At 42.5% G+C, this 13199-nt stretch overlaps 1 protein-coding gene across 2 annotated transcripts in view; it reads right to left on the bottom strand.

The window, feature by feature from the left end:
* LOC306927407 (cell adhesion molecule 1-like) overlaps window positions 1–13199 on the bottom strand; it is a 350804-nt gene that overhangs the window by 94598 nt on the left and 243007 nt on the right. Inside the window, exon 2 of one of the 2 annotated variants that reach the window (XM_079507131.1) lies at window positions 1647–1664. The exons of the other annotated variant lie outside the window; for it this stretch is intronic. Coding sequence (XP_079363257.1) covers window positions 1647–1664 — 18 coding nt within the window. The remainder of the gene's footprint in view (window positions 1–1646; window positions 1665–13199) is intronic. 2 annotated transcript variants of the gene reach the window in all.

Below are 13199 nucleotides of genomic sequence, written 5' to 3'. Positions count from 1 at the left end.
GCCCGCTCACTTCCGCCCCACCCCCTCCTGGTGCTGCGGCCATCTTGGAAACTAAACACAATATAAACAATGGGAGAAGGCCCTTGGAGGCCATGAAATAAGCACTCCATTTACCACATTAAGACCTGATGCAGATTCTAAAAATGTCTTCTAAATCAGCTCTCGCAGGCCTTCTCCAGTCTTAGTATTATTTTATTTAGTATGGAAATACTAACAGTGGCTAAGGCCTGCGCGATGAAACGTGTCTGTTTGGTAGACTTATTAGATTTATTATTAAACAAGACTCCTAAGACTACACTACAGAGAGTGTGGATTGTATATTCCGTTCTATGTACAGTATTATCTGAATATCCACCCAATATATTTCTGAACTTTTCCAGACCTTGCCCCATAATGCAGGCAACGCACCCATTTAAATATATAACAGCATTAATGAATAGGAAAAGGTAACTAGTTATTACTTTATTAGTTACCGCAAAAAGTAGTTGCATTATGCAACGTTTTAGTAACGCATTAGTTGCAACACTGGTTATATGTCCACAGCTGCAGCTACCCATATGAGGAGTAGTTCACCCAAAAAATTACTTATTTTCTATCCATTACCCAACCCATGAAGCCTTGAATTCATGGAGTTATTTTGTTTTTGTCACATTTCTAAGCCAATAATTGGCTGAGTCTCCTACTGAGTCTGCTATGAACCGATGACCCGATGACCCGGGCTCAGGAACGCGACAAAAGAAAAAAAATCTCCATTGAAAATTAAATGCTGGAATGATACAGGAAGAAAGATGTGAGCGTTCTAGAAATGTCTCTAACATGAGAGTGGATGGGAGTTTTTGCGACCACGCAAATGAGTTAAGCTCTCAAGTATTTTAGTATCCCCCCAAAGTGTAAAAATATTTTTAAAATAGATTCCAGGCCCCGCACGCATGCATGCACGCATTTTGGTCACTTTGCATCAAGTGATGCGTTGTGTAATGCAAATGGTAACTTGAGGAAGCTTTTGTGTAAAAATGATCAATGTTCAAAATGCAAGCATGATGATGACTTTCATTTTGAGGCTACGAGCAAGTGAAGCATAAAATGAGGAGTAGAAGAAAGTTTCAGAGAACAACCCCCGCTGGGCAGACAGAACTTTTATCAGGGAGATCAGTGGATGGTGCTTGATTTAAACTCACCCGATCTCTACACAGCCCAAAAGGGTCTGATGATGCAGGGGAATTCCAGAAGCAAGACCAAATCAACTTTACTAGTCTAATTTAGCCGAGTAGAGCAAAGGATGTGAAAACCACTGGAGCAATTAGTGTCGAGGCTCAGATCCACAGTCCATTCATGTTTACTCCACTTTGGTGGGGAATTTAAACTGTCCGTCTCAGACAGCGAAGAGCGACAGCATCATGATACAGTATCTTGAATTGAATAAACTGTGGTGTAGATGCTTGAGCGAAACTAACAGAGGCAGCAGCAGGGATGTTGAGACAATTGAGACAAAGAAATACTGTGGACAAACAGTTAGTAGGCAGCACAGAAAAAAAAGCTAATGCTGAGAGGCAGCCTCTCTATGAAGACGAGACGGCAGATTAAATGCAAGACTAAGGAAAGGGTGTGAGGGATGGCAAAAAACAGGAGAAGTGGGGAGGGCTTACCTGGGAATTGGGCGACTCCTGTGTCAGAGGAGGAGGAGGAAAAAGAGGAGAGGGGAGGTAGGAAGGGCAGAAGGAGAGAAAAGGAAAAAGTGATTAGCATTCAAAGCAGTCAGTGCATGTAGACCATTGCATTGCAGTGCTCACCAGAACAGCGCAGTGAAGCAAATGCAACAAGACATTCCCGTCTCCCAGGAGGAGAATGGCTCCTTTTTCTTTTGTTTGTTGGCTTAAGCAATTTAAGTCTTGTGGCTGTCAGGCTGTGTAGCTCATTTGTCATAGGGGGATATTGAAGGCAGATGAAAATATGGATCCATTTACAAGAAGTTGCAAATAAATAAAAAAAGCATCTTCTTGAATATTTGCCAAATATTTTGGTCAGAAGTGATGTTTGGAGGATAGAATGTCTGTCCTCATTTGTCACTCAAACCAGCAACAGTGCATCTTTCCAGCAACAAATCTATTGGGTAAAAGCATGTCACCATGACAATAGAGCACCGAAGTCTGACATCAATATCGGCAGAGGGCGCCAAGTCCACAGGTTCATGTACTTTTTATTGTCTCCACCAGGCCGAAGGCATGGGGAGAGAGTATGTTTTGCACTCCGTCCGTGTGTGTGTGCGTCCGTCCGTCCTTCCTTCCTTCCTTCCGTCCGTCTGTTACCAGCTAATCTCCGGCACCGTTGGCCAAACTTTGCACACACACTCTCTGGATGCCAACGACGAACCTATGCCCCAAATATTCCTCAACGGCATGTTATAGCGCCACCATGAGGCCGATTTAGGCAAAACACATTTCTGTAGATTACTCGTACACATTTTATCCATACATCACACAATTCGGTATACACTATCTCCATAGTCATGTGATCAACACGGATCTGCACCATTTCCCATCTTCCTTCCTGATTGGCTAAGATTCGCTTCCAAAGCTCACATGATTGGTCCGTTTCGAACAAAATGCCACAAATCACAAACACAGTGTGCAATTTCCGTGAAATTATACACGCACATTTCCACTAGGCTGAGGACGACATGACACACAATTTTTTTTCCAAACCAGCCTCATGGTGGCGCTATAACAGGGCAATTCCTGTTTTTACCTATAACTGCATCGATCTGTGTACAACTTTGTATGTGCACTCCCTAGAGGCCATGGAAAAACATTTTCCATGCATCCCTCCACATCTGCCGGTTATAGCGCCACCATGAGGCCGATTTCTGCAAAACACATTGTTTATATTAGTCGCACAGATTTCATCCAAATCTCATGCAAATCGGTATACATGATCTCTGTAGTCATGTGATCAAGACGAGTCTGTTTGATTTCTCAGATTCTACACTGATTGGCTAAGATTGCCTTCCAAAGTCTTCAGGAGTGGCCCGTTTTGTACAAAATGCTGCACATGTCCTGCTCATCCAGAATTCTATCCTCAGAGATGCTATGAGTGATCTGGCTCTGCATTTCCTCAACAAAATGAAGAAAATTGTTGCAAAAAACAAACAAACATGTTTATATCACTCCTAAACATTTTTGCCAAACATCACACACACTCCTATCCTCCTGCTGGAGACCTGTGCCCAGAAGGGCACTTTTTCTAGTTTGCATTGTAATCCCCATAGGGGGATTTTAAATCGCCTCATATAAGAACTGTGATTGAAAAATAAGCAAATCATCCCGGCCGTTTCACTCATATGGATATGAAGAATCAACTGACTGTTAAAACGCTAATGTTATTATGCTGAATTAGACTTTACATTTTCACTAGAAACAGACTGTATCAAATATGAGGGACTGACTGTCATAATTGATACAGAGACACCTCCCCAACAATATTGTCAAGACAGTTTGTTTATTTTTGGACCACAGTTCTTATATGAGACGGTTTTAAGATGACCAATGTTATTCTCCATAGAGAAAAACGTCCATGAACCAGGGGATGAGAGAGTGACATTTTACTGAACTAAAAGCACCTATCGGCATGTGTCACATCATGCAAATAGCAACTTTCCCCCTAAAGGTCTTGTATGCAGAGGGACGGGGGTAGGCCTACAAGGAACAGACTAACCCTGCCTAAGGATCCAATCAGCATCCATGCATGAGTAAGATTAACCATAGACATAGAAATCCTCATTCGCCCTGCAGTGCAATGGAGCAACATGTATCTTATGGAGGTCGCCATATTGGAGTTCAATATGGCAGAGGCACGGCACGCTGCCACTCAAAGTGACTATACTGGCCAATCACAGCGCATATTTTTGGGGACTCTGAGTGGCAGCATATTGGAAACAAAAATGCCAGCCACCATACGACACACATGCCCCAGAGTCGGAGGAGTCTATGAGATGAAACTCCACTGTTACAACTTCTCCGTAACAGGAAACAATACGCAGTTAACCCGTTATCAACCTCCACTCTGCATGGCTTCGGTTATGCCCTGCTTATGCAGTACGCAAGTCAATTCAGAGACGGCAAAGAATAACCACACATGTACTGGCCCCTCGGGGGCTGCAGGAAGCCTTTACTACGTATCCCTCCCTTCTTCCATCAGGGCCCTCCCTTCCCATCTGCCTCCAGAGGTGAGGTTAAATGACAAGGACTGGGGAGATGCATTAAACATGATTCATTTACAGTGAATGCAATGTGCCGGACCACTCTATAATTAACCAGGGCTTCACCAGGGCCTGAGCTGCATTTAATGAAGGTCTTCACTACCCTCTGACGTCTCTCTTTACATCTGAGACTCAGCCAGGGAGTGCAGTAGCTCAATGTACTGTAACCCACCCGCTCACTGTTTTCTATTCTTGGCTCACCCAGGCCGTTTTTCTCTCTTGCACACTCTTGTAGGACCACATTCACATGCCAATAAAAAAAAAAATATATATATATATATATATATATATATATATATATATATATATATATAAAAATGAAATACTGAATGTTTAACGGCCAGGATTTGAACTCGATTGTGTCTCTGCATGAAAGTCCAATATCTTAACCACTAGACCAAAGGGATATCCCTATGGACCAGGGGAGATTAAAGACTTTTAATTCATCAGGCTGAGCCTGTGAGGAACTCTACTACACTCACCCCCCTTTTGACCTCCTCCTATGGGGAAACCTGATCCGGGTCACGGCAACAATGTAACGGCCAGGATTCAAAACCACTAGACCAAAGGGATATATCCCTATGGACCGGAGGAGATATTAGACTTTTACTTCATCGGGCTATGAGGCTGTGAGTAACTCTGCTACATATGCATACATAGCACTTAGAAGATCTTGAGACAACCACTCCAGCCTGTGCTGGCTGGAGTGGTAAAGTCCCCGGGCTTGGACGTGGATATATAGCCTAGTGGAGGCTACAGTGATTTGATTTTGAGTATTGAGCGGTACAATCCTGAAGCTGTTCAGAATGTGTGCACAATGTGGACTATTTTGCAAAAGCCTGTAACAACAGACCAACCACTTATAGTGTAACAACTAGAATATGACATTGCAAACTACGTTTTCCTGTAACCATTGGGATGCATGTGTTCCTGGTTATAAGTTATGGTTCGAGTAGTCGTAGCTTATCATTTTATAAGCAGGGGGGGGGGGGGGACTAGAGCCCATGGCCACCCACCATGCTTAAAGTGCTATAATATTTTCATTGCTCTGCATCGGGTAAGGGCGGTTTGACACAAATCTCTTGACTTAGGCTGCATGAGCAGACAAACTATATCTCACACTACAATTTCCAACCACACACACGCACTTCTGTCCTCAATTGTAACTCATGGGTAATGGCCTGGAACATAGATTAGACATCTATCAAAGCGAGAGGACATGACCTTGATGGATGCATATGCTGACAACTCTAATGTACACACGCGCGCGCGCGCGGGCGGGCGTGTCTCCACGACACCGAGTTGGACCTCTGACGTTACACGAAAGAAGACACACACACACACACACACACACACACACACACACACACACACACACACACACACACACACACACACACACACACACACACACACACACACACACACACACACACACACACACACACACACACACCCCCAACATGTACTTGGAACAAACAATTCTAACCCGTATTAACCGAATTTAAGTATAGCAAGCAATAAAGTGTGTGGAATTGGACATGACGAGTGTGGTACATTAAAAGCGTATTAACAATACTACCAATCCTATTGTCTTGCTTTTATGAAATGGGCAGAGCAGTAAATCAACTGTGGAGAAACGGACACTATGAATTGTTAGCCACAGCTGCTATGTTCTGGTTCCAAACAATGCTGTCATCAAAATGTGTTACCTTATTAACAGTTTATGATGATGAAACTCTATATCTACAGTACAGCTGCCTGGTTTATCTTCTATGCACCAAGTCTCTGTGTGTGTGTGTGTGTGTGTGTGTGTGTGTGTGTGTGTGTGTGTGTGTGTGTGTGTGTGTGTGTGTGTGTGTGTGTGCATGCGTGTGCGTGTGTGTGCACACGTGTGTGTGTACGTGTGTACGTCTGAAATCCACGTAACTCGAGAACCGTTCGCCCCACAGACTTCAAATTCGACACACACGTCCCACACCCTCACAGGAAGTGCACAGGAAGTGCATCGAGTCCATCGATAGCCAGTTGTACAGAACCAGCACAAAAACCTCTGCCCAGGCTCTGGACAAGGCCCCTGCATCACCATAATGTTCTGACATGTGCATAGACTCCATATTTGGGCATGCCTTTTTTTATTGTCTGTATTTTATTGCGCACCTATTGTCTGTGCTTGCCATGTTGATGAGATGTTCTGTACAGCATCTTTGGTACAATGAAAATTGTTTTTAAATGTGCTTTATAAATAAATGTGATTTGATTTGATTTGATGCCTGTCAAAGAACTCCACATATGGGCATAAAAGGGACACAGACATAAATATAGCTGCAACCAGCAATAAGGTGGGACCAAAAAAGACGGCAATAAGCAATAAGAACAATAACAATAAGCCATAGAATAAGCCATAGAAGACTGAACTTGAGAAAAAGAAGACAATGTAATTGTGCAGGGTTCTTGAAGACTCATATGCTGAGTTGGCTGTGCCCAGATTTGAACCAACAAGCTTGTGGTCCAAAGGCGAGAGCTCAACCGACTGAGCTATCTGGACACAGTCAGTTGTTTCATTGTAAACAGTAACATCATTCAGTGTTTTGGTAACAAGTATGTGTGTCCTCGTTTTGGGCATTTCATTATCCATTTCTACAGTGTGTTCGCTGTACATGTGTTCATGTACAAACATCTCTTCAACTGGGATTTCAGATAATGGTCCATAGATTGTGTGTAGAACGTTTCACGCAAGTTGCTCAAAAATCAGGGCATAAAATCAGGTATAAGTGCCATGACTTTTGCCCAAACGGGGCATAAGTTATGCATGTTCAAAGTTTTCATTTTCAAAAAATTGCTATAGCGCCCCCTTTGGCCTATTGCAGTAAGTAAGGTTTCAGTGCTATTTGGCATGACCCTCTACCATACTGTAAAAGCATATGATGCTGCATGTATGTATTAGGGGCAGAAGAAGAATTTGAACAAAACAGCAATGTTCAGCATGAGGAGACACATGTATTCTTCATGTTTCAAAGTTGCATTGCCGACGGTCAAACGGTTCATGAGCTATGCGCGTTCAAAGTTTTAATTTTTAATTGAGTGCTATAGCGCCACCCTTTGGCCAATCATCGTGGGCTTCGCATCCTCATCGTTTGGCATAGCCCTCTACCATATTTCCACGTTTCGCGAAAGCCGACTGCACGGTTCAGCCAAAACTGCTATTTTTGGCGGAAGAAGGAGAAGGAGAAGGAAAAAACAATAAGGGACCTTTGGGACTTCTTGGTCCTTTAATAACTGGGTGGGGCATGTATTTCCAACTTGCATCGTTCCAAGTAGACCAGTGCCCAACGAGCACTGCTCTAGTAATATTAATATTAATTTATATAAATATTATTACCAGTAAGACGCCCTGAGGGCGAGAATCGACTTGCGTGCACGCATCTGCCTCAGTGACGGCAGACTGCTGCGCTGGCGTTTTGGCATACATAGGTGGTCCTTTTAAGCAGTCACTCACTACTCTGTATTCAGTATACATGCCAAGCTGACTTTGTGGTTGTTCAGATGTCAGTGTTCAAATTCCCTCCACCTCCCCGGCCTCCTCCCTGTTAGTTCTGTAATGGATGATTCTGTGATTGTAAATGTGATTTATGGATCGTACTATATGTGGTATCTAGTTCTGTTATGGGTATCTGTGATTATAATGTGTTTTTATGGATTGTATTATGATCATGTGATATGTTCAGTATCTACTTACTGTATGTGGTATATGAACGGCATTGAAAGTTTTGTTGTTGATGTAATATATTTATATCTGCTCTTGGGTTTGTCGATATCAGAGCTGTGTCTCTGTACACAGATAATCTGATATCACATGAGCAGAGCCACATCGCCATACTAAATGCAATAGCTTTGCAATACATGGTTAATGGTCAATCTGAGCTGAAGAGTCTTAATGAACTATATATGGCTGGTCAGCTGTCCTTTTCAGAAAGCTGAGTTTGAATATAGTCAGGAATCAGAATCAGAATCATTCAGTGGTACATTTGTTTTTCTTTTTCTTTTCCTTTTGAACATTCATCAAACTCAAAGCCCAAGTAGTGTCACTGCCCTGCCTCGTACAAAATCAAAACACTTTCAACAGAGTTCAAGCTAATTGTGTTACAGACGCCTGGAAGATATTCCACTGGTTGCTCGCTTGTTCAAAACAAACACTGTATTATTTAAATGTATTATTTGATTTTATGAGAACTGCTAGAATATTTTGATCCCCTAGTGACTGTAATATCATAAAATATCATTTATTTCTATTTATACGTTTCTTTAACAACAGGAATGGGAACTACAACCATGAGTGAGAAATGTATAGTATCACACTTTATCTCCCATTACCAATGTTCTCTCTGGAGGTTCTTATCTGTTGAGTGATCCAACCAGCACCCCAGAAACACAAACACCCCTTCCTTCTCCCTCTCCCTATTCCCCCCTTTCTTTCTTCTTTCCCTGTATCCCTCCGTCTCCTACCTCCCACCCACCACCATCTCTGGGTCCGTGTTTCTGTCAGAGAGAGAGAGAGAGAGAGAGAATGAGAATTAGCAGCCGCCTGGCAGGCTGCGATTAGAACGCACTGCGCTGTCACACTCATAAGGCTGAGAAACCTCCCTCCACCACTCCCACCACCCACCATGTCCTCAGGGTCCCTTGAAAAAAGACCACCTCAATGCCCCACCATGTCCTCAGGGTGCCTTGAAAGAAGAAGACCAGGTTCAATGCTTTGTCATGTCACCCATTCAACCAGTCATGGGAGACAGATGAATGCATTGCATCACACACCTCAATTAGGGCAAGCAGTCTGTCTGTCTGTCTGTCTGTCTGTCTGTCTGTCTGTCTGTCTGTCTGTCTGTCTGTGCGTGTGCGTGCGTGCGTGCGTGTGCGTGCGTGTGTGTGTTATTAACTGTGCTGTGTTCAGAAACAGACAGACCTGCAGTAGCTCACAATTCTGTTTTGAACTTGAATGACTGTGGCCGTGGAGTGTGTTACTGCGAGTCTAGCGTAAGTCTGGCTGATAAAGCTGCACCATGTAGCAGTATTGATAGGAATACTCTGTATGACTCTATCAGGAGTCTATCTGGTTGATAAAGCTCAATTGGCTCATGACTTTCTAGAAGATGACAAAATATATCTAAGAATCCTTACTAGCGTAAGTAGTCCATCCCACTACATGCCTCAAACATGCATGGTTTAACATGTCTATGTTGTATGTTTATGAAAATTCTCAGCATCTGGTTCAAGATGTATGTTTTGTTTTCACTGTACTCTTTAGAAAGATCTACACATGCAACACACTGACAAGACCCTGTGAAGTAGAGATGCTCCGATAATCGGCCAGCAATCGGTGATCGGCCATATCGACCGATATTCACTCTGATCGGTAATCAGCATTTACCCTCTGTGATCAGCAATTTACCGTATCTGGAGAAACGGATCTTTTAAGTGGTATAAATGTCAATCAGATATAGAGCATAATATAATTAACATTTTTGTGACAGGCCTAAACATTATCCCCTTCCTCCCCCTACACAGGAACAGTTTTGACATATAATAATTTTGGAAATATTAAAATTTGCAACATTTCACAAGATCAGTATCGGTATTGGACCTATCGGTATCGGCTGATCATGAGAAAAACAATCGGTGATCGATATCGGTCCCAAAAAACCTGATCGAAGCATCCCTACTGTGAAGTGTGCAAAAGGCTATGCAAAGCTGCAGCAGTCTACAGCAGTCTGACGTCAATATCGGTAGAGGGCGCTAAGTCCACAGGTTCATGTACGTTTTTATTTGCATTGTAATCCCCATAGGGGGATTTTAGATATAAGAACTGTGTTTGAAAAATAAACAAATCATCCAGGCCGTTTCACTCATATGGATATGAAGAATCAACTAACTGAGAGAAAACGCTATTACTGCTGCTGAATTAGTTACATTTTCGCTAGAAACGGACTATCATATATAACTAACTGACTATCGTAAACGATAGAGACTTTTTTGTTTATTTTGTTTATTTTTGGACCACAATGCTTATATGAGACGATTTTAAGATGACCCAATGTTATTCTCAGTAGAGAAAACCCCTGGTTCCCCTGGTTAAACCAGGGGATGAGGGAGTGACGTCAGGACTTTGGCGCTCTATTCACAGGATTAAAACCAATGCACCGCTTCTATGCACATTTAGATCAAATGCCATGCTTGCAAAATCGTCTTTGATAAGGTCACAGGAAGACTGAGATAAGTTTAAAAAAAAGGAGGGGGGGAAAAAACAACAACAACAACAAACATCTTTTGCCGGTGACACAATGCATAATGTATAACTTTAGAGTTGACTTAAAAAAATTAAAATAAAATAAATAAGCCATTCATTTCAAAGGAATGGAATGCATGTGTAGCAATAGCAACCCAAAGGCTCCAGACAATGATGGGACTGATGGCTTTCAGTGACAACCTGACCACTCTACTGGATGGAGTGGGACGAGGGAGACACAAAAAAGTCATTTGGGCTTTTCTGCACCACTCTTTGGAAAGGTCTTGAGTGTATAATGCATTATAAATCCATTTGGAGGAATTCAAGTGAAACAGAGTTGAGGACGTTGGTTAAACGGACTCCTGTGGCTCTATCCATCTATTTTAAGAGCACTTCTTTTTTTGTGGCTCGATCAATACAGAGCCGTCACGTGTAAAACAAGCAATTTCAAACGTGCCTGGGTGCAATGTCAATGTAATGGCCTCTATGAATCTTGAAGAGTACATTCAGGAATTGTTAGGCCAATATATTACATTTCTTATGTACATGTGTACCTATCATGCAACTATTTACAGAGAACATTTTAATACATGGCAGCTATGGTTGGAAAGAGATCTGCCTAGTGCCTACAGTACATTAGTCTTTCTGTCAAATCTTAGATCTTAGTAAAATCTTAGACAAAGTTGCACAGTTTATTTACAGTCATACTGTAAATAATAACAGTCATACAGAGTATGACTGTAAATAAAGTGTGTTCTGAGGGGTTGGAGGGATGGGTGACCAGCTGGCATGTTAAAAGCCCCACAGTTACAGTAACATAACGATTGCATCATTTATTGTTTTTTTCTGTTGGTCCAAGAACAGCAGAGCTGCCCATAATTGCTCCAACCTATTTACCTTGAGTTTGCTACTCTGAGCCTACCCCACCCCCCCCCCACACACACACACACACACACACACACACACACACACACACACACACACACACACACACACACACACACATAGATCCTCCCTGCTTTTTACGTAATTGAATCAGCCCATCCCCATATCAGATCTTCCTTAACAGAATACTAAAGGCCATCCACCTTTTTCCTAATACCATTAAGGGGAGAGGGAAAAGCAAGACAGATGCTTTAATCCTGGTGGATCAAAGTGCCCATAAGGAGAGGATGGCCTACAGTCAGACATTAACCACAGTATTCATGACACAACCACAATATTCTTCCAACCATGACATTTTCCCTGTCAGTGACTGACGAAATGCCACAATAACAAGCTCACGTCTCCTACTGACTGCCAGAAGTAGAGTATTTAATGGTTCCAAATATAGCAGGCCAACATCATATAAAAAGTAGAATAACTTTATAGAGCTTAAAAATCACACCCGTGTTAACTTAAGTGAGGGGCGCTCTTATCATCGTACATCATCATCATTTGCTCAGACACATATGACGTAAATTCTCCATTCATTGTCAATAGGAATTTAACCTTTGTGTAGGACAAAAATACTGATTTGCTCGTCCACATATGACGTAAATTCTCCATTCATTGTCAATGGGAATTACACTAATAGCTGAGTATAGGAGAGTCTAGCGACCCTCAAAGATCACACAAGTGTGAAGTGAGGAGCGCTCTTATCATCATACCTGTACATCATCACATTCCGGCCAATCACTTTGGCGTCCTCGCTTTTCTGTCCTCACTTTTTTTGCAGCTTTTGTCCTCACACAAATTAGGTCAAATGTCCGCCAAATATGACGTAAATTTAACCAACCAATCACATAAATTCAGTTGTTCATGCGATGATGTATGATTATGAATAATGATAAGAGCGCCTCACTTCACATGGGTGTGATGTTTTTTATCAGCCAATCAATCATCACTATGGGGTGCACACAAACACCCAAAGCTGGGCATAGCGCCCCTCAAAAAGCATTATTAAAAAAATCACACTGTGAAATGAGGGGCGCCCACTGTATTTGTCGGCCACATGACGTCTCACATCGTCAATGTTTGTTTAATTGCTGCCCTAAACAAACATTAAAAGTCCATAGACTTGACTGCCATTCAATTTACGTCATACGTGCTCTAAACAACCATTAAAAAGTCCATAGACTTGGCTGCCATATTGGAGGGGCTAGTGCCTCTCAAAAATGCCATAAAATAGGCTAGTGGTAACCACAGTGCTTTGATCCTAGATGTTTGAAAGCTAGATGGCATTCATGTAGGTCTCCCACTGTCCATCTTTAATGTTCTTGATGAGACAATCATTGGTGACAAACTGTGGCGGACCCTTCCCTGTCCCCGTGTCATGTGGCTCCTCTGGTAAAGCTGCAGGGCTCTGCTGAACACATGTCATGATAGATAGACCAATGACAATGGTCCTCCCACCCACTGACTCCGTTAGTCTTCTGATGTACTGTACACGCCAGTGGACACGAAGGGCCCCAACGTGGCCAGTCACTTAAGTCTGTTCACAAATGCAGCAGGGGGTTAGCAGGAATGCATGTCCAATTTGACACAATGGTCATGCAGTTGAATGGAATCCAAGGGGGTGCCTCTAATCCTGCTGTGGTGTTTGTTTTAGTTTTTTAGTTTTTTCTCCCTTCTGAGTGTGTGGAGCATGTGGCTCAGCAGAGGTGAGAGGTGTCTAACATG

The sequence above is a fragment of the Electrona antarctica genome (genome assembly GCF_951216825.1).
Source record: "Electrona antarctica genome assembly, chromosome: 8".
In the NCBI taxonomy this organism is placed as follows: Eukaryota; Metazoa; Chordata; class Actinopteri; order Myctophiformes; family Myctophidae; genus Electrona; species Electrona antarctica.
The sequence above is the reverse complement of the archived record's forward strand: the minus strand, read 5'-3'. Positions and strand labels throughout refer to the sequence as shown.